Source organism: Macaca thibetana, chromosome 2, assembly GCF_024542745.1.
Source record: "Macaca thibetana thibetana isolate TM-01 chromosome 2, ASM2454274v1, whole genome shotgun sequence".
Taxonomy (NCBI): Eukaryota; Metazoa; Chordata; class Mammalia; order Primates; family Cercopithecidae; genus Macaca; species Macaca thibetana.
In genome coordinates, this window is record NC_065579.1 from 160529795 (window position 1) to 160549112 (window position 19318).

At 42.5% G+C, this 19318-nt stretch overlaps 2 protein-coding genes across 8 annotated transcripts in view; one reads left to right on the plus strand and one right to left on the minus strand.

Annotated features, from left to right (window-relative positions):
- The window catches only part of CCDC191 (coiled-coil domain containing 191), an 88720-nt gene extending 82499 nt beyond the window's left edge, over nt 1-6221 (plus strand). For all 3 annotated transcript variants that reach the window (XM_050778782.1, XM_050778781.1, XM_050778783.1), the window contains one exon: nt 5006-6221. In XM_050778782.1, coding sequence (XP_050634739.1) covers nt 5006-5204 — 199 coding nt within the window. In that variant the 3' untranslated portion in view covers nt 5205-6221. The remainder of the gene's footprint in view (nt 1-5005) is intronic.
- A 1161-nt stretch (nt 6222-7382) lies between these two features.
- ZDHHC23 (zinc finger DHHC-type palmitoyltransferase 23) overlaps nt 7383-19318 on the minus strand; it is a 15039-nt gene continuing 3103 nt past the window's right edge. For 3 of the 5 annotated variants that reach the window (XM_050778800.1, XM_050778799.1, XM_050778801.1), the window contains 3 exons: nt 15948-16655; nt 13856-14023; nt 7383-12004 (listed from right to left, as the gene is read on the minus strand). In XM_050778800.1, coding sequence (XP_050634757.1) covers nt 11737-12004; nt 13856-14023; nt 15948-16655 — 1144 coding nt within the window. In that variant the 3' untranslated portion in view covers nt 7383-11736. The remainder of the gene's footprint in view (nt 12005-13855; nt 14024-15947; nt 16656-19318) is intronic. The other 2 variants (XM_050778802.1, XM_050778803.1) reach the window with 1 other exon arrangement.

Genomic DNA, 19318 nt, shown 5'->3' on the forward strand with positions numbered 1-19318 from the left:
CCAAAGGATTATAAATCATGCTGCTATAAAGACACATGCACACGTATGTTTATTGCGGCACTATTCACAATAGCAAAGACTTGGAATCAACCCAAATGTCCATCAGTGACAGACTGGATTAAGAAAATGTGGCACATATACACCATGGAATACTATGCAGCCATAAAAAAGGATGAGTTCGTGTCCTTTGTAGGGACATGGATGCAGCTGGAAACCATCATTCTCAGCAAACTGTCGCAAGAACAGAAAACCAAACACCGCATGTTCTCACTCATAGGTGGGAACTGAACAATGAGATCACTTGGACTCGGGAAGGGGAACATCACACACCAGGGCCTATCATGAGGAGGGGGAGGGGGGAGGGATTGCATTGGGAGTTATACCTGATGTAAATGACGAGTTGATGGGTGCTGATGAGTTGATGGGTGCAGCACACCAACATGGCACAAGTATACATATGTAACAAACCTGCACGTTATTCACATGTACCCTAGAACTTAAAGTATAATAATAATAATAATAAAGAAAGAAATAGAAAAAAATTCCTAATATTTATATGAAACCACAGAAGAACCTGAATAGCCAAAGCAACACTGAGCAAAAAGAGCAAAGCTCTAGGCATCACACTACCCGACTTCAAAATTTATTACAAAGCTATAGTAACCAAAACAGCTTGGTACTGGCATAAAAACAGACATATAGACCAATGAAATAGAACAGAGAACCCAGATTTAAATCCACACATTTACAACCAACTCATCTTTGGCAAAAGTGCCAAAAACATAAAATGGGGAAAGGGCAGTCTTTCAGTAAGTGGTGCTGGAAAAACAGTATAACTATAAGCAGAAGAATGAAATGAGACCCCTTTTCTCTCACCATACACAAAAACCAAATCCAAATGGGTTATAGATTTAAATCTAAGTCCAGAAACTATGAAACTACTAGAAGAAAACATTGAGACAATGCCCCAGGCCATTGGTCTGGCCAAAGACTTTTTGCGTAAGACCTCAAAAGCACAGACAACCAGAGCGAAAATAGACGGCTGGGATTACATCGAGCTAAAAAGCTTCTCCACAGCAAAGGAAACAACCAAGTGAAGAGATAACCCACAGAATGGGAGAGAGTATTTGCAAACTGTCTGTATAGTTTGGATGTTTGTCCCCTACGCTTCATGTTGAAATCTGATGTTGGACGGAAGTGGGGTCTAATGGGAGGTATTTGGGTCCTGGAGATGGATTGCTTAATGAAGGGCTTAACACCATCCTCTCTAAATGAATGCATTCTCACTCTATCAGTTCCCGAAGAGCTGGTTGTCAAAAAGAATCTAGCACCTCCCTCCCCCCTTTTTTTTGCTTTCCTCTCTTGCCATTGGATCTCTGCACATGATAGCTGCCCTTCCATCATGAATGGAAGCAGCCTGAAGTCCTCACTAGAAACAGATGCTAGTGCCATACTTCTTGTACAGCCGGCAAAACTGCAAGTCAAACCTCTTTTTTTAAATAAATTACCCAGCCTCAGGTATTCCTTTATAGCAACATATACATATGGACTAAAATGCCATCTGACAAGGGATTAATAACCAGAATATGTAAGGAACTCAAACAACTCAATAGCAAAAAAACCCAAATAATCCAATTTAAAAATGGGCAAGGCCATTATAGTGACTCACACCTATAATCCCAACACTTTGGGAGGCCAAGGTGGGTGGATTGTTTGAGTCAAGGAGTTCAAAACCAGCCTGGGCAACATGGCAAAACCCCATCTCTACCAAAAAAAAACAAAAAACAAAAACCAAAAATTAGCCAGGAGTAATGACACACACCTGTAGTCCCAGCTACTCGGGAGGCTGAGGTGTAAAGGATCGCTTGAGTCCAGGAGGTGAAGGTAGAAGGGAGCCAACATCACGCTGCTACAGTCCAGCCCGGGCAACAGAGTGAAGTCCTGTCTTAAAAAAAAAAAGTGGGGGAAGGATCTAAATAGACATTTCTCAAAAGACATACAACTGGCCAAAAAGTGTACGATAAGATGCTCAGCATCACTAATTATCAGAGAAATCCAAATCAAAACCACAATGCGATATCATCTTATACCTACAGTAAAATGGCTTTTTATCAAAGACAGTGAATAACAGATGCTGATGAGGATACGAAGAAAGGGAAACCCTCATACACTGTTGGTGGGAATGTAAATTAGTACAGCCACTATGGAGAACAGAATGGAGGTTCCTGAAAAAACTAAAATTATAACTACCATATGATCCAGCAATTCCACTAATAGGTATATCTCCAAAAGAAAGGAAATCAATATATCCAAGAGATATTTGCATGTCTGTGATTATTACGGCACTGTTCACAATAGCCAAAATATGGAATCAACCTAAGCGCCCATCAGTGGATAAATGCATAAAGAAAATATGCTATATATACAAAATGGAATATTAGTAATGAAAAAGAATGAAATCCTGTCATTTGCAGCAACATGGATAGAACTGGAGGTCACTGTGTTAAGTGAAATAAGTCAAGCACAGAAAGACGAATACCACATGTTCTTATGTGGGAGAGTTAAAAATGTGAATCTCATGAAGATAGAGAATAGATTGGTGGTTACCAGAGGCTGGAAAGGGTAGAGCTTGGGAGGTGGATGAAGAGAGGTTGATTAATGGGTACAGTATACAGTTAGATAGAAGCAGTAAGGCCTAATGTTCAATAGATCAGTAGGGTGACTATAGTTAATAATAACGTATTGCACATTTCAAAATAGCCAGAAGAGAGTAACTTGAATGTCCCCATGGTAAATAAAAGATAAATATTTAAGGTGATAGATATCCCGAATACCCTGATTTGATCATTACACATTATATGAATGTATACAGTTACCACATATACCCCCAAAATATGTATATTATGTATCAATAAAATATTATAAAAAGATAGCTATAGATAGGCTATAAATAAGTGCCAAACCAGTGATCATGAATATGTTTTAGGAGTTCAGGGAAAGAAAGAGAAATGTAGGCAAGGATGATCTAGGAAGATTTCACCCAAAGGGCAGAACATTTTTCAGTTAGGGTAGAACAGCAGGAGCTAAAATGCAGAAGTCAGAAAACAGGAGTATAGCCATGAGAGAGATGTGAATGGCTGAGAATGGGAGACAGGGTCAAGGACTGGGAGTGTGCCCACAGCTGAGCACAGGAAGCTGTAAATGGTGGTCTGAATGGATAAAAGCAAGTCCATTCCTTGGAGGCTTTTTTTTTTTTTTTTTTTTTTTGAGACAGAGTCTCACTCTATTACCCAGGTGGAATGCTGTGGCTTAATCTTGGCTCACTGCAACCTCCACCTCCCAGGTTCAGGTGATTCTTGTGCCTCAGCCTCCCAAGTAGCTGAGATTACAGGCGCCCACCACCATGCCAGGCTAATTTTTGTATTTTTAGTAGAGATGGGCTTTCACCATGTTGGCCAGGCTGGTCTTGAACTCCTGACCTCAAATGAGCCACCCGCCTCGGCCTCCCAAAATGCTGGGATTACAGGTGTGACCCACTGCACCCAGCCACTCCTTTTTTTAAAGCAGTACTTCCACCAACAAAAATCAACATTGTCAAAAATATTAACCAACAGCCATAAAATTAATGAGGACCGATGTGCATTCTGGGACTTCCTCAGATGGTCAAGAGGCCAGAACAAATCCCATGTCTGCCTATAGTTGTAAAAATATAAGCTTAACTACTCTGCACTTTGTTTCAGCACTAACTCCACATACACACCACGGCATGCTATTCTTGCTTCTTTGCCTTTACTCAAGATGTGCTCTCCTCTAGGAAAGCCTTTTCTTTGCCTGACAAAAATTCAGTTCAGACACCATCTTCAAAAACGTCTGCTCCTCACCACCAGACTGCGCAGTCCTCCGTGCTGCTCTCTACTGCTGTACCTTCCCACTGTATGGAAACTCTGGTCACCTGTTTCAGCCTATCCTGGGGCAGACAGTAGTACCTGGCTTACCTTGATGCCCCTAGTGTTCAGCTGTGGTGGACACTAATAAATCCTAAAAGGCCATGGCATGCTTCCTTGTGACAGCGGAGACACTCACTTAAACAAGCAGTCTTCCATACCACGTCTCCAGAACCTGATGTTAGGATACTTTTTCTCAACTGATATTCAAGACTTGTTCTTTGTTGCTGTTGCTGCTGTTGGAGGTGAGGTTACCAGCAGGCTTTTAAAATATGTCTACACCCTGGGGCCTCGATGCCTGTAACTTTGGCACATTCTGCATGCAATTTTCCATCATTTTTGCATTGAGGGTTGTAGTTTCTGGATCCCTTGCCAGCATCACTGGTCCTGGCATGGGCACAGTATGTAGGCTGTAATCAGATGAACTCAGGAGTGTGCCTCGTAGCTTGCATTACTGGAGGCCATTTGGTGCTATGCTCAAATGTCACCTCCTCAGTTTCCCTGACCACTCAATCAAAAATAAAAATAACTGGCCAGGCACAGTGGCCCACACCTGTAATCCCAGCACTTTGGGAGGCCAAGGCAGGCAGATCACTTGAGGCCAGGAGTTCAAGACAGCCTGGCCAACATGGCGAAACCCCATCTCCAAGAAAAATACAAAACAATTAGCCAGGCACGGTGGCAGTCACCTGTAATCCCAGCTACTTGGGAGTCTGAGGCACAAGAATTGCTTGAACCCAGGAGACAGACATTGCAGTGAGCCGAGATTGCATGACTGCACTCTAGCCTGGGTGACGGAGCAAGACACTTGCCTCAAAGAAAATAAATAAAATAAAATAAAATAAAATAAAAATAAAAACCTATCAGTCACTCTCATTCCCTTTTGTTACTTTATTTTCTTTACAGCATTTCACACTATCATAATCCCAATTGTGATTTCCACACCTTTTATACAGCATTTTATTAACATAAGAATTATTTTTATAAAGTTCTTAATGTGCTACAGATGGAAAGCCAACCTTTTCTCAGCATTTCACTGTTTTCCTTCTTTATTCTTAAAGGAGGATCCTCTGGATCACATTTCGGACATGGAAGAAGTTTGTAAAATTTATGAAAGAGGAAAGAGTAAAAGAAGAAAGGCGACAGCAACTTCGTAGGAAGGTAGTTGAAATTCTTCCAGACTTTCAGGTGCCTGGAAGCGACCATGAGCTGTACCAGCAATCAGATACTTGGTCCTTGAGTAAGACAAGTCTTTTGTGAACCAATGAACCAGATTAGTGTAATACTTAGGACAGGAAGCTCGACTGGTCCATAATATGTGTGTTAACTCCACCCACCCACCCACATACATACATACACCTGGTTTATTCTCTATGAGCTACTTCTTAGATCAAAGGAATTATTTTGAGAATTTTTATTTCCTTCTTTGACTTTTCCTGGATTGCTAGTCATTCACTGTAGCATTTATCACAGTGGGATCATCCAAAGGAATATTCTAGAGATCCTCTGTTCAAATATATCCTATATATTTTTAGCATAGTAAACTTTAAAAAGGACAAGTGTTTGCCTGACTGAGCCTGTGAAGAAAAACGTGTCCATATAGCTTAACATGAGTTGTTGATAAATGTGACCTTAATTAAATAGAAATAAAAAGTAGTGAGTACTTAGAAAAGGAAAGGAGGCCAAGGCAGTCAGTCTTCTAGTACATTAGCATCACTGACAGGCACCCTACCAGACCTTGTCCATTTGAACCTCCCCTGATGGCAGACCATGCATGAAAATGTTCTCTACACTGCTGCTGCAGAGGATAGCCGCTTATCCTGATTTCAGAGAAACCGAGTTCCCAGAGATACTTCTCTTCCATGCACCTTGATAAGCATGCAGGAAATTCTAAAAGGTAGTAACTCTATCATGACAGTCCAGCAATTCATTAAATTATCTGTTCATGTTCCCAACCGCAACTGCTGAATAATACACTCAGTTTGTCTTCTAGTACTCAGCTCAGTTTGATCTAGATACTGAGATACTTATCTTGAATTCAAAGAATGTTTTCATCTTTAAGGTGCTATAAAGACTTATAAAATGCTCTATGAACTGTTAGAGAATTACCTGCTAGAAAAATAATTTTTCATTATAAAATACGTTTATTATGACAAATTCAAGTAGCCCATAAGTGCATATGGTAAAATGAAAGTCCTGTGCAGTCCTGAGATGACTACTCTTATGGTGTGCTGAAACTTTGAGTTGGCAAAATAAAATTCTATGGTTAATTGAATGTTCTTGTTATTGTCTCGTACTTCCTCAGAAGGGTTATCTAGCTGCACCACCTGCTACATGACTTAGATCCTTTTACCATGGAGGATGTGTGATATGACCCAAACACCTTGAATTGAACTTTATTTATTCTATGATGCGCCTGTTCCCACAGCTTTTCCTTTAATATGATTATACAGTTGTCATTTTTAAAAAAAATGTTTTTCACGATTAATGGCCTCTAAAAATGTAACTAAAAGTAATAATATATCACTTTCCACCAAAATCACTATCAGTTTATACTTAACTACAGTACATTTACAAAATATTGGCTGATATTAGCACCTGGAAACAAAATACCAATTTTATTATTTTTTTGTTTTGTGTTTTTTGTTTTTGTTTTGTTTTGAGACAGGGTCTCACTTCAGGCTGGAGGTACAGTGACCTGATTATGGCTCACTGAGCCTGAACCTCTCAGGCTCAGGCAATCCTCCTACCTCAGCCTCTCAGATAGCTGGGATGACATGCCCAGCTAACATTTTGTATTTTGTATTTTTTTTTTTTTTTTTTTTGTAGAGATGGAGCTTCGCCATGTTGCCCAGGCTAGTCTTGAACTCCTGGGCCCAAGTGATCCTCCCAGCCTCCCAAAGTGCTGCGATTACAGGCATGAGCCACCACACCCAGTCACCAGTTTTCTTTAAATGCTAAGCCTGTACATAAGGAAAGGTGACTTCCTTAAGTAAACATGCCAGGAGCCTAAATAAATCCCACAAAGCTTAAGTTTTCTATCTGAGCTTTATTTTTGCCTCTCCTCAAACATCAACTAGAAATTGAGTCTTTAGCAGCCCATATTCCAAGTGAGCCGGTTAGACTTTTTACGGAATACAGAGCCTTCTAAAGAGATACAATGGAAATAGTTTTGATGCCGTTTTTTGCTGGACTATCATGAAGGTATATTTCAAGATGTAACTGCTAACATAATGTATCCCAACATAATTGATACCCAACAAGCAGTATCCCTGACCCACAAAACTGGAGAAACTGCCACTGGGAACATAACAGTTTAGGGCTAGGGACAGATACACAGGATAGGGACATCGAGGGAGCCAAAGAGGCAGCACAGGTATAATGCAGGGTTTTCGGAAATCAAAAGACTTCAGGAGACACTCCAAGAAACACCAGCTATTTTCCTTAAAGAAAGCACTTTATTTTCCATTTAAACAACTTGGTCACAGGACATTATTTTACATAAATGGCAGTAATTTGTAAAATTTCCATGTAAAAGGCCTTGTGTCTGAGTCTGAGGTGATAAGAGGATATGAATACAAGTATATAAAAACAGTGCAAAATGTTCAGCCCACGGCCTCCGGAGATGGCTTCAGAAATCCCCCTTAATGTTGCTAGACCAGTTACATTAAATATTAAATGTAACATCAGGTAAAGATTCCTGGGTTTCCTTTAGTCTAACATCCAACCCAGATATGCAATAAAATGAAAAGCTCAAAATCCCTAACAACTCAAACCATCCAATCACCCAGACCATTAGGATCACAATGAGTTGAGATTGCAGGCTCTATCATGTGCCATCTTGTTAGTGTCCCATCTTAAGAAATACAGAATTTTAGTTGCATCAATAACTAGAATAGACTAGCTCTGCTTTTAAAGCTTTGCCTTTTAAGTAGAAATTTCTAGAAGTTCACTTTCAGGGTGCCATCAGGAAGGCTAGGCCACTAATAAGTCACAAGCCCAACCTGGACATCGCGCAGCCTCTAAGACATTTGTCTCCACTAACCGTTCAGTGTTTAACCTGCTGCTGATCCTACAGTGAAACACTTAGTGCCAGCTGAAGCATGGATGCTTGTCTATCAGCAACATAATTAAGTGTAGCTGATACTGCAAGAAATTTATATTAGTCACAGCAAACAGCCACAGGAACATACTGAATTGTACTTGGTAGTGAGTTTAGAATGGCTTTCCTGCTCCCCTGCATCACCTTCAAAGTGTTTAATACAAAAGGGTGCACATGTCAAGCTGCCACTGACAAAACCAGATTCCAAACAGGTGCCTCAGGAAAAGTCTCTTACTATCCATTGCTTGCTTAAGAAACCTCTACTTTTCAAAATGCAAGGTACCAGAATATGGCTACAATGAAGTCAGGGCATATAAACTTACCTAGGTTAAAAAGACCCTTAAATTTCGCAAAACTTTAATTTTTAAACATCCTGGCTAAAACTGTGCTTCTAGATATTATATTTTTGCTTATACTAGTTTTAGCTTTATAATAAAAAGCTAATGTCCTACTCAAAGGAAATACATGTCTATTAAGCAGATGGTCAGTAGTATGTAGAACCTTACTGGCACTGTGTTTTCTGGCAGTGGAAGATTCTAGTACAGAAAATTGTCTCTTGCTAAAAATATTAGAAGTACCAAGGACTATTGCATAAGAGAAAGTTTGTAGCAATTTTTTGCTAGGCAGATGGTACACTTGAAGACAACAATTACTTCATTCACCAAGGAAAACACTACTTAGCAAAGATTTACAATATCCTAAACACAAACACATGTGTGGCTGAGGTGAAATAAGCAGCACGTTGTCCCGGAAACACACTTAAGGCTTCACATTAGCAGCATCAGGGTAACCTATCACAGAGGCGTTATTAACGGTCAGTTCATTTCAGGAACGCTCAGCTGGAACCATAAAAGTACTCTGTGGGTATCATAAGAAACATATTAAATATTGAAGGATTTTCCTCTTTCATGCAGTCGTGATCCTTAACTCTTTCTCCCTTGAATCTTTCAAATCGGTGTATTCTTCTCCCCCCAGGAACAGTCCACAGTGGTGTGATAATAATCTAAGTGGCCAGATGATAGTAGGTAATTTATTAAACTCCATATCCAGTATGTTCATTAACAGAGACTGAGGACGTGAGATAAGAGAGGAGGGCCTGCTTGCTTCAAATCATGTTCGAGGGGCTTGCTCCTCTGCCCAAGAGACTGCGGATTTATAGGTTCACAGGGCAATCCTCCACTACCACCACCACCAAATGCTTCCCTGGGATTGATTCATTCAGAGGCCTTGTCCTTTCAAAGATTCCACAATAAACTCACCTGGCCTCTGGAGAGAACCAAGGCCTATAATGAAACCCCTCAAATAGTTCCAGATCGTAAAAGGCTCCGAAGTCCTATAAAACAAAGATGTCGCAGAGCCTACAGAACACTGCTCACGGATTAGCCCCTTGTTTGCTGCTCCTTTCGGTACAGACGCCTGGGAAGGCTTTTCCCCAAAAAAATTACTGGTCTTTTGACAGGTTTAAGCATTCTGTAAACTGTCCATCATGGGTTCACAAGGAACTTAAAACAAGTATCTTCATGCCAATAAACCTGAATAATAAACAGAGAGTCCCTTCCTGTCCATGGGAAGGAAGCTGAGTTGGCTCATCCAAGTAACCCTATTAGAGGTAAGTTGTTAAAAAAAATGGTAATCATTCCTAATTCTCCAAATGACTTTGGTCTCTTTGTACTACTCATCTTCATCACATCACATTTAGATTGTTGTGATCAATTTGGCAAGAAGCTAAAGTTACTGACTATACTAATGTTTCTATGAATTTGTATGATCGACGGCTAGATCATCAGAGTTGGCTCTACAGCTGACATTCAAAAGCACGACTACCCATTTCTGCCCACATATGCTATCCCTGACATTATTACCCTCTCTCATCTCAAACCTGTACAGAAAGAAATTTGTTACATCAAATCCAACTTTAATTCTAGGTGAATATTCAGCTCTGGGCCAGGGAGAAGGCATCACTGTACAAACCTCAGAGTCTGCTAACATCCCCAGGCACAGAGCCTAACATTCGTTAAACAAACCATCTCTGGGGAAAATGACGACAGCCTGAATAAGAATATGGTGACCATCTTAAGGACAGCTCCGATTAATGGCCACAGTAGGGATGGTGCTGGCTGCAGAGGGTGGAAGTGCAGGAAGTAGCAATATTTCCTCTCAACAAATATAAATCTCTTGCTTAAAGCAGCATGCACAGAATGACTGAAAACGCTGGCGGTATCTTCCCTATATTAAGCTATAAGCCAAGGCAAATTTAAGGAGTCATGAATTATCTTTGGGATTGCAAAACAGTACATGTACAAAACCAACATTTCAAAAGGGTATTTTCCTCATCTGAAATTCTCTCATCTTAATTCTGTAGCAGAATAATCCATTGTACATAAATATTTAATCTTTTATACATTTTTGCTTTTAAGATATGATTAAAGAAACAGCTTGTTACTGTGGGAAGAGCCAGGGAAGAATGGTAATCCATTAATAGTGGAAACCACATATACCCTGTTTCTTCTCTCCTAGTGAGATACTGTTATTTAGGGAGGGGTAATTGAGAATTAATGTGCAAGTTAAGTGGGAAGATGTCACTCAACTCCTCAAAGTTCATACCGGAATAATGTGAATGCCAGAAGGCTGATTTTCACAATTGAGTGCTATAACTGACAGCATTTGAAATACATGAAGAAAATACTCGAGCCCTTGATGTTACTCAGCCTTCCTACCAGAAAAGAGAGTGAAGCATCCCCACAGGGGTGTCTGTTCTCCTCTTCCAGCCACAGTCACAAGCGTGCTAGCACCTTACCCGGTGAAACATGGGAAGAGGAAAAACACGTGAATGCCTATTGGAGTTATTTATAAGAAACCCAAGCAGAATATATAAAAAATAAATAGAAGAACTCATCACCTAAACTCATGGCCACTGTACATTACACTAGCAATAATTATCTTTATAACTGTTGTCAACTGTCTTTTCAAGATCAGACAACTTAGCGTCAATCCATCTGGTCATCTTCTCTGTTTGAGTAGTTCATGTCTAATACCTACGAAGGAGAAATTCTCACAACTGTACAACACGATATATGCTGAAAACTGATTACCCTAATCATATTGGCTTCAATAATCTAACCTACAAACATTTTTCTTCTGTCACAATATTCTCCTAATACTTTGTATTTCCATGGTGCTTGAGTTGTTTTTTAGTGCTTTCCACATCCATCATCCCTCACGTGACCCTCATGACAGCCCTGTGAGGTAGCCAGGGCAGGCATCAGTACTCCACTTTGCGGATGACCCTGAGACTTGGGAAAGTGACTCAACTAGGGGTCACATGGCTATTAAGAATCGAAAGAGGGACTAGAAACTATCCTAATCCAAAACTCTTTCCCCCATACTAATGGATGGGAATTGCTTCTATCAATTTGTGCATTAGCAATCCACATCCTTCTCAAGTTCAGGCAATTGAGTCAATTAAAAAGGTGACTAGAAAGGAATGGCTCTACTTTTCTGCTTCAGTATAAAAGTCTCTTAAGTTGTGGCATCAGAAAAATTAACTTCTTCCCACTCCAGTCTCTAAACCTGAGCATGGCCCTATAATGCCTTTAAGAAACCGGGGATAAAAATGGACACTGAAGTGTAAAATGGAAGGGAGACGGAAGGAGGAGCCATCATCCCTCAGAGAGCCACACAGAAGGCACTTCAGACAATGTCCTCGGCAGGGTGGTGGAATGCACGTGTGCCCAGGGTGGAGAACTGGTGCCAGTTCCGCAGGAAGCCCCTATTGTACTGGCCTGTGTCCACGATGAGCCCGCAGAGGAGCCGGCGCCCAGTCTTCTGTCGGAGGGCCTGCTGGACTTCCCGTTCAGTCACATTGTAGCTGATATTGATCAGCTGGATCAGGAAGATGTAGGCCATGCCTGCTGTGATGATCACAGAGTACCACACGCAGGTGAAGGAGAGAGCCGAGCTGGGAGAGGAGAAAAGGCTGGTCAGGGCTGCCATTTTTGTCACATTCAGAAAACTGTCATCATCCTTACATTTTACACATTTTTTTACTTATTACTAAAGACTTCTGACATCTTCCCCAATCCTCCGAACTGGAAGATACTCAGAATTCCAATAACCTGCTTAAGCAGGAGAATGTGCATGTTTATTCTATAATTACTGGTGCCTGTTTTCTAGTATATTACACTAGAATAGCAGGGACTGTTTTTTGCATTTTGTACCCTCCACACACCCAGCACACTGCCTGACATAACAGTGTTCAACACCTGTTTGTTAAATAAACAAGTAATTTGTAAATTATATCTAACTCATGACAAAACAAAGGAACCAAGGGATTGCTATAAATGTCCTCCAGGAAGCTGCAGGTGGATGCCAAGGGACAGTGCTAAAGTTATTAATCTCCATTCTTTCCAGTCCAGTGCTGAGGAACGCAAAGACCACGACGACGCCCAACACCAGCAGCCCTGTGCTTACTCGGATGTAGGAACGCCGACCGTAACATTCCAAATTCACCCTCCTAAAGCCCAACACAATCACACAGGGCAGGGACGCTCCTCTCAGGCTCACTAATGAGACAGGCTGCCAGTGAGCCTCTGCCATCTGATGATTTTCAAACATTCGCGAATGAAGTTAGCTGGAAATAAGTTCATCCAGAATCTTCATGTGTAAAGCTGAAGGGACCTCAGAGACTATTAAATCCAAGGACCTCACCAAAAAGATGAGGTGCTGTGAATCGTCTGCACAGAGCAGGGTGAGAAGCAATGGCAGGACTGCGTTCCTCGGTTCCCTCGCCTCCCCACCGAGTGCACAGACATGCTATGCTTCAGGACAGGCCTCACCTGCAGCGTTAGCGGAGAATTTGACACGCTGGAGATACTCTCCACACAGCGGGGAAGGAAACTTACTCTGACGAGGACCAATCTATTCTAATAATGCCCACAGGTGTCTGGTTCTAGGATGACAATGGGGATATCTGTCCACAGATTAATAAAAACAAATGCCGCACAGGGATACTTTGTAGAGAAAGCAAGGATTGTTCTGAAAATGAAGAGTGAGAAGAAAGAAAAGGACCAAACCATAGACACCACAGAGCACTTATGTCAGAGACGATGATGAAGGGAAGGGAATAAACAGCATGGGCAGAGGGGGGCCCCGGCATACAGGGAGGGGGCGCTGAGGCCGAAGCTGAAGAATCCCAGCTTTTGCCATGGCCTGGAAATCTTCACAATCTATAAAGGGGCCTCAGGAAATACTGACCTACATATCATAGTAATCATCAGTGGTGATTAAAAAAAGAAAGAAAGTAGAACAGGAAAAACCAAGAGAGGTCACAAAGAAAAGCAAGGTTATAGAGATGCTGAGCACATCTCCAAAGGGTCGGAAGCAGGAAATTAAGACTGGACTAAAAAGCATCAGAAAGCAGCGGTAAAGGGAGAAGGTTTTGGATCGTTACGACAAAATAGGCACATATGTGCCCTGGGGCTGCTAGTTTCTGTTGATTGTTTTAGTTTCACTGGTGCTACTTTGAGCCTGTGAGTGGTCACCGGACTCTGGAAGTCCCTGATTAGGCCTGGTCCTGTTTGTAGAGAACTAGTTCTTCACTTTCTAAAGGTCAATAATCCTTTTAACAGCACCCTAGAAAAACACACATCACCAATGCACAATTTTGCTGGCAATTTCAGGGATACCCAGCATTCCCACAGCCTGGCCTATGTTTTGGTTGAGAACTCCTAACCAAGTAGTAACAGTCCCTGTGGATGGCAACACCCATTTCTTCCCAGGGGGCCTCCATGCTGTGGTATCCACGGCTCACCTGTAATTTGCATAAACTCCAGGACAGTAGAAGAGAGCTGTGAAGACGCTTCTATCTCTACAAATGGTGTCCAAGGTCAGTGTGATCCCATACACCGAGGTGAGCAAGAAGATCAAAAGGGCAAGTATAAATGCTTGATGATTTGATTCTCCAACGCAGCTATTTATCCTCAAAACAGCATAGAGAAATAAAAAAGCAAACATTTTTAAGAGTTCTCAATACAATTTACATGATAAACAAGAAAGCTTTTTTTTTTTTGGAGACGGAATCTTGCTCTGTAGCTCAGGCTAGAGTGCAGCAGCGTGATCTTGGCTCACTGCAACCTCCGCCTCCCAGGTCCCGGTTAAGCAATTCTCCTGCCTCAGCCTCCCAAGTAGCTGGGATTACAGGTATGTGCCAACATGCTCAGACAATTTTTGTATTTTGAATAGAGATGGGTTTTCACCATGTTGGCTAGGCTGGTCTTGAACTCCTGACCTCATGATCCGCCCACCTCAGCCTCCCAAAGTGTTGGGATTATAAGCATGAGCCACCGTGCCCAGCCAAGACAAGGTTTTAAATAGGGAAAGTGTAAATTACAGTTATTAAGAAGTTCTCTTATTTTGCAATTTTAGGGAATTAAAAACTTGCACACTGAGGGATGCAGTCTTATATTCACCGCTCTTTGCAAAGTGGAATCACATCGTCAGTTTAAGGACAAGACTAAGTAAAAAGCAGCACCTGGCTAACAAATCTTCCTCAATATCAGTATTACCCAGCTATGGAGAGCTAACATTGTCCTCACCATGTTAAGGAAAGGGAGCTAAATAGAATTACGAAAACGTAAAAATGCTAAATCAGAAGGATTACAGATTATGGGAAAATTCATGTTCAATATATGAAGAGTAAGATAAAGATCCAAAGAGGTGAGAAACACAGGGTGAGGGGAGGAACAACTTGGTAACCTGCAGGCTCTTTGGCAGGTAAAAACAGTTCTGTGTCGTGGCCATTTGTGGGGCAGGATGGACAGGGAGTGCCTTCTACCCACTGCACACCAGGATGCTCCGGTGGGCACAGATCTGCTCTTAGGTGAGCCTTCTGCAAACCAGCATTTGTAAATGGAACACACACACACACACACGCACACACGAATAATAAGTGATGAAGACACAGAAGTAGAATATCTAAAAATGAAAACACCTGTTTACTTCTACAGACAAAGACCCAGAAAAGAGCTGCCCTGCACTTGAGCCACGCAACTTGAGGCCCACGTCGATGCCTCTCAGCCTTTTCTGCACCCTCACCCTCTCCTGCATCCGCTTCTGAGGAGGAGGTGGGATGCTACAGGACCAGAATCCTAGACATGAAAAGCGTAACTCATTGATCGCGACTGCCTGAAGAGCAATAAACCTGCAAACATGCTACTCACAGCATTCATGTCTGAATTAATTATACTCCCTTCAGTTTAGATGTTTTTAGTGAAGCTGCAACATCATCTTTAAACATTGCACTTCATATTTTATAGGGCCTTATGTACCTTCATTTGTTACTGGCCAACTGGGAGGTACAAAAGCCCATTTCTCTGCAAATAATCAAAGAGAGAGTTTATCTGGTAAGGCCTCAATTCAGTAATGTTAAGTGGAAATCATCGGTAGCATCAAAAACGATTATGTATGTATGGCAAGGGGGAAAAAGAGTCACCTAAAAATAGGGGTACACTTTCTTCAGCTTTATGTTTAAAAAGGAATAGTACAGGGAAATATGCTTATACTGTTTCTGATCAATTCTTTTTTTTAAAAAAAAAATCATTCAGCTGTAGACACTTCTCTATTAGAAAGAAGATAAATGAGGAGTCGTTCAAAAGAAAATTGAAAAAAAAAAAAACCCCACAAGTTTTCTGTTATTCTGCTTCAGGAAATGACTGAAGGAACTAAATTTGTGAAACTCGAAAAACTGATGACTAAGTGGGAAGATCACAACAACCCACAAATACCTACAAGGTGTAAAGCTGGGAAGGAGAGAAATTTTGGGATAGCACAAGGGAAGATCAAATGTAACTAGCGAGTTTTACATGAATTTACACTTTCCAAGTCTCCAAATGTTTCCAACATACCAGACACAGTGATGATCCATTCTCCTCACACAGATGCCACATATCCGGCAGTGCCACGCCCGGGCTGGTCGCACCAGCTGGCACTTGGCACACCAGTCCTCCTTTGCTTTGGTGGGGCTTCCAGCCGGCATCCTGGAAGAGCCCCTGGGGTCATCCTTTGCTGTGCGATTGTTGAGACTGCCCGACGTGTCTGTCCCAGGGAACCCTTTGGTCTTCTCCTGCCCTTTTCGGTTCAGCAGCTCCAGCTGGCTGCTGCTTAGAGCTCTGTCACTGCTTGCTGGATTGAGGTAGCCTGGATTCTTCTTGGCTCTGTACAAGGCTAAGAGTATCAGAAATAACCCGCAGGTAAGAACAGCTAGCTGAACGGGACCCACACGCCCTTTGGGGACCACTTCCTGCAGGAACACATAGTACATGTAGCCCAGCGAGAACAGTCCAAGGCTCAGGAAAAACAGGGTCTGTTCTTTCCTTCTGTGAGTGAGGTAGTAGTACCACAGTGCCAGCACAGGAAGGGAGGTCAAAACCACCACCCCCAGGAGGAAATGCCAGGAAGCCACATGAAGGAAGACAGGCAGCAGGACAAGCGGAGGGATGATGCTGATGTTCACTTTTTTGGCTCCTCTAAGCCAAGGAATTCGGAGGCGATCAGAAATTGTATCCATGATTCTTTCACAAGTCTCTGGCTGTAAAGATTTACATGTAATCCATCTATTCAGAAAAAGCACAAAGAGGAGGGACTTTATGTGGGTTTGTTGAATTAAAAGCTACAGAACACTGAATGCCAAACGGCGAGATAAATGATTACAGCTACCAAAGACCAAACATTTCACCTCCTTACTACAAAACTAAGCTTTTCAGATTCACATGTCATTTTTTAAAATAGGAACAAGATGTTTAAAACTTAAGGTTATTTCTCCCCTAAACAAATACATAGGTATAGACACATGCTGCAAGTAATGTTTACATCTTATGACCTGTACAGTCATAAGACTCTCAAAACAAATCACAATTTAGTTCTGAGGACAACATGGGAATTCAAGAACTATGAGGTAAGTGACAAAGCAGCAGTAATCAATGAACTCTTGGGATCAAACATTATAAGGAGTGCTCAGAGGAGTGTCAATACTTCTGGGTGGAGTCATCAGAGGGGTCTTTGTGGAAAAGGTGGGATCTGTGCTCAACCCTGATGTCCAGCTAGCATGTGTATGAATGGAGAGGGAGGAAGGCAGGCCTTCCAGTGGAAAGAAATGTGTGCAGCACACACCTGGCATGAGCCCAGGCAGCAGACTAGTCCTGCAAGGATGGGGTTACATACAGAAGAATAGAGATCAAACTAGTATGAATCAAATCACTGAACTTGGTGAACAGAATATTTGTTGACTGTTTTGCACACTTAGGCTATGCTATGTTCTAAATGTTTATGCCCCCAAAATTCATATGCTGAAACCCAATCCCCAATTCAAGAGTACTAAGAGACGGGGCCTTGAGGAGGGTATTAGGTCATGAGAGCAGAGCCCTGATGAGTGGAATTAATGCCTCTAAAAAAGAGACCCAAAGGGGCCTGTTTGCCCCTTCCACCATGTGAGGACACAGCAAGAAGGTGCCATCTATGAAGCTGAGCAGGACACCTCATCAGACACTGAATCTGCTGCTCCCTTGATCTTGGACATCACAGCCTCCAGAACTGTAAGCAATAAATATCTGTTGTTTATAAATTACCCAGCCTAAGTTATTTTGTTATAGCAGTCTGAACAGACTAGGACAGAAATTGGTACTGACAAGTAGGATGTTGCTACAACAGATATCTAAAGGTGGATGTAGCTGTGGAACCGGGTAATGGGTAGAGGTTAGAAGAGTGTGGAAGTGCATGCTGGGAAAAAACCTAGACTGAACAAACTAACAAAGGTGATTCTAGCAAGGGCTCAGAAGAGGAGAGCTGCAGAGAAAGTCGCAATCTTAGAGAATCCCTAAGAGGTAATGAACAGAAGGCTCTCAGAAATATGGACAGTAAAAGCCATTCTCATATGATCTCAGATGGAAGTGACAAACATGTGATTGGAAACTAGAAGGAAGGTGATCCTTGCTACTTATAAAGAGGGAAAGAACTCAAGTGGAATTGTGTTTGTGTCCTGCTGTTTGGTAGAAAATAGAACTCAAGAGTGATAAAACTGAGTATTTGGCAGTAGAAATCTCTAAGCAAAGTGTTCAGGGTGCTGCATGGCTTCTCATAAATGCTTATGATAAAATGCAGAAGAGATAATTTTTTTTTTTTTTTTTTAGACAGAGTTTTGCTCTTGTTGCCCGGGCTGGAGTGCAATGGCGCGATCTCAGCTCACCACAACCTCCACCTTCCGGGTTCAAGTGATTCTCCTACCTCAGCCTCCTGAGTAGCTGGGATTACAAGTAAGAACCACCACGCCTGGCTAATTTTGCATTTTTAGTAGAGACAGGGTTTCTCCATGTTGGTCAGGCTGGTCTCGAATTCCTGACCTCAGGTGATCTGCCTGCCTGGGCCTCCCAAACTGCTGGGATTACAGGCGTGAGTCACTGCACCCGGCCAGAGAGAGAAATAATTTAAAGACAAAATTCATAATCAAAAGGGGAGTAAAAGATTTGGAAAATTCTCAGCCTGTCTATGTTGTAAGAAATGAGAAAGCATGTTTGGGAGAGAACAGCAAGGATGTGGATGAGATCAGTATAGATTAGCCCCGTGCCAGTCATCAAGACGATGGAAGGACCCTGAAGACATTCAGAGATCCCTGGGGCTGCTGCTCCCACCACAAGCCTCAAGTGCCAGGGCTTTGAGGGCAGACAGTCTCATAAGAGGGCACAGGGCACCCATGGGGCTTCAGGGGGTACTGCCGAGTGCCATCTGAAGCCTCTGCTCCCTACATTCTGGTGCATGCCCCACGGCAGCTCCAGGTGTGGCTCCATTGGGCCTCGGTATGCCACAGAGGCCACCCCTGAAGGGCACATGTGGTAAACCTTGGTGGCATCCACAGGGTGCCAATGCTGTAGGCATCCAGAGTGCAGGAGCTGTAGAGGCCTGGCTGCCTCCACCTAAATTTCAAAGGATGCCCTGGAGAGCCTCAGGGCCGAGGCAGAGGACTGCCACAGGGGCGGGGCCACCACAGAGAGTCCCCACTAGGGCACTGCCCAGTGGAGCTGTGAGTGTGGTGGGGCCACTACAGAGACACCCCACTGAGGCAATGCCTACTTGGAGCTGTGGGGACAGGGTCACCCCCAAGCGCCCCAACTGATAGAGCCACTAGTATGCAACTCCAGCCTGGGAGAGCTGTAGGCATCTGTAGGCAGTCCAACCCGAGAGCTGCAGTGTGGGCTGTGCGCAACAAAGCTGTGGTGGCAGGGAC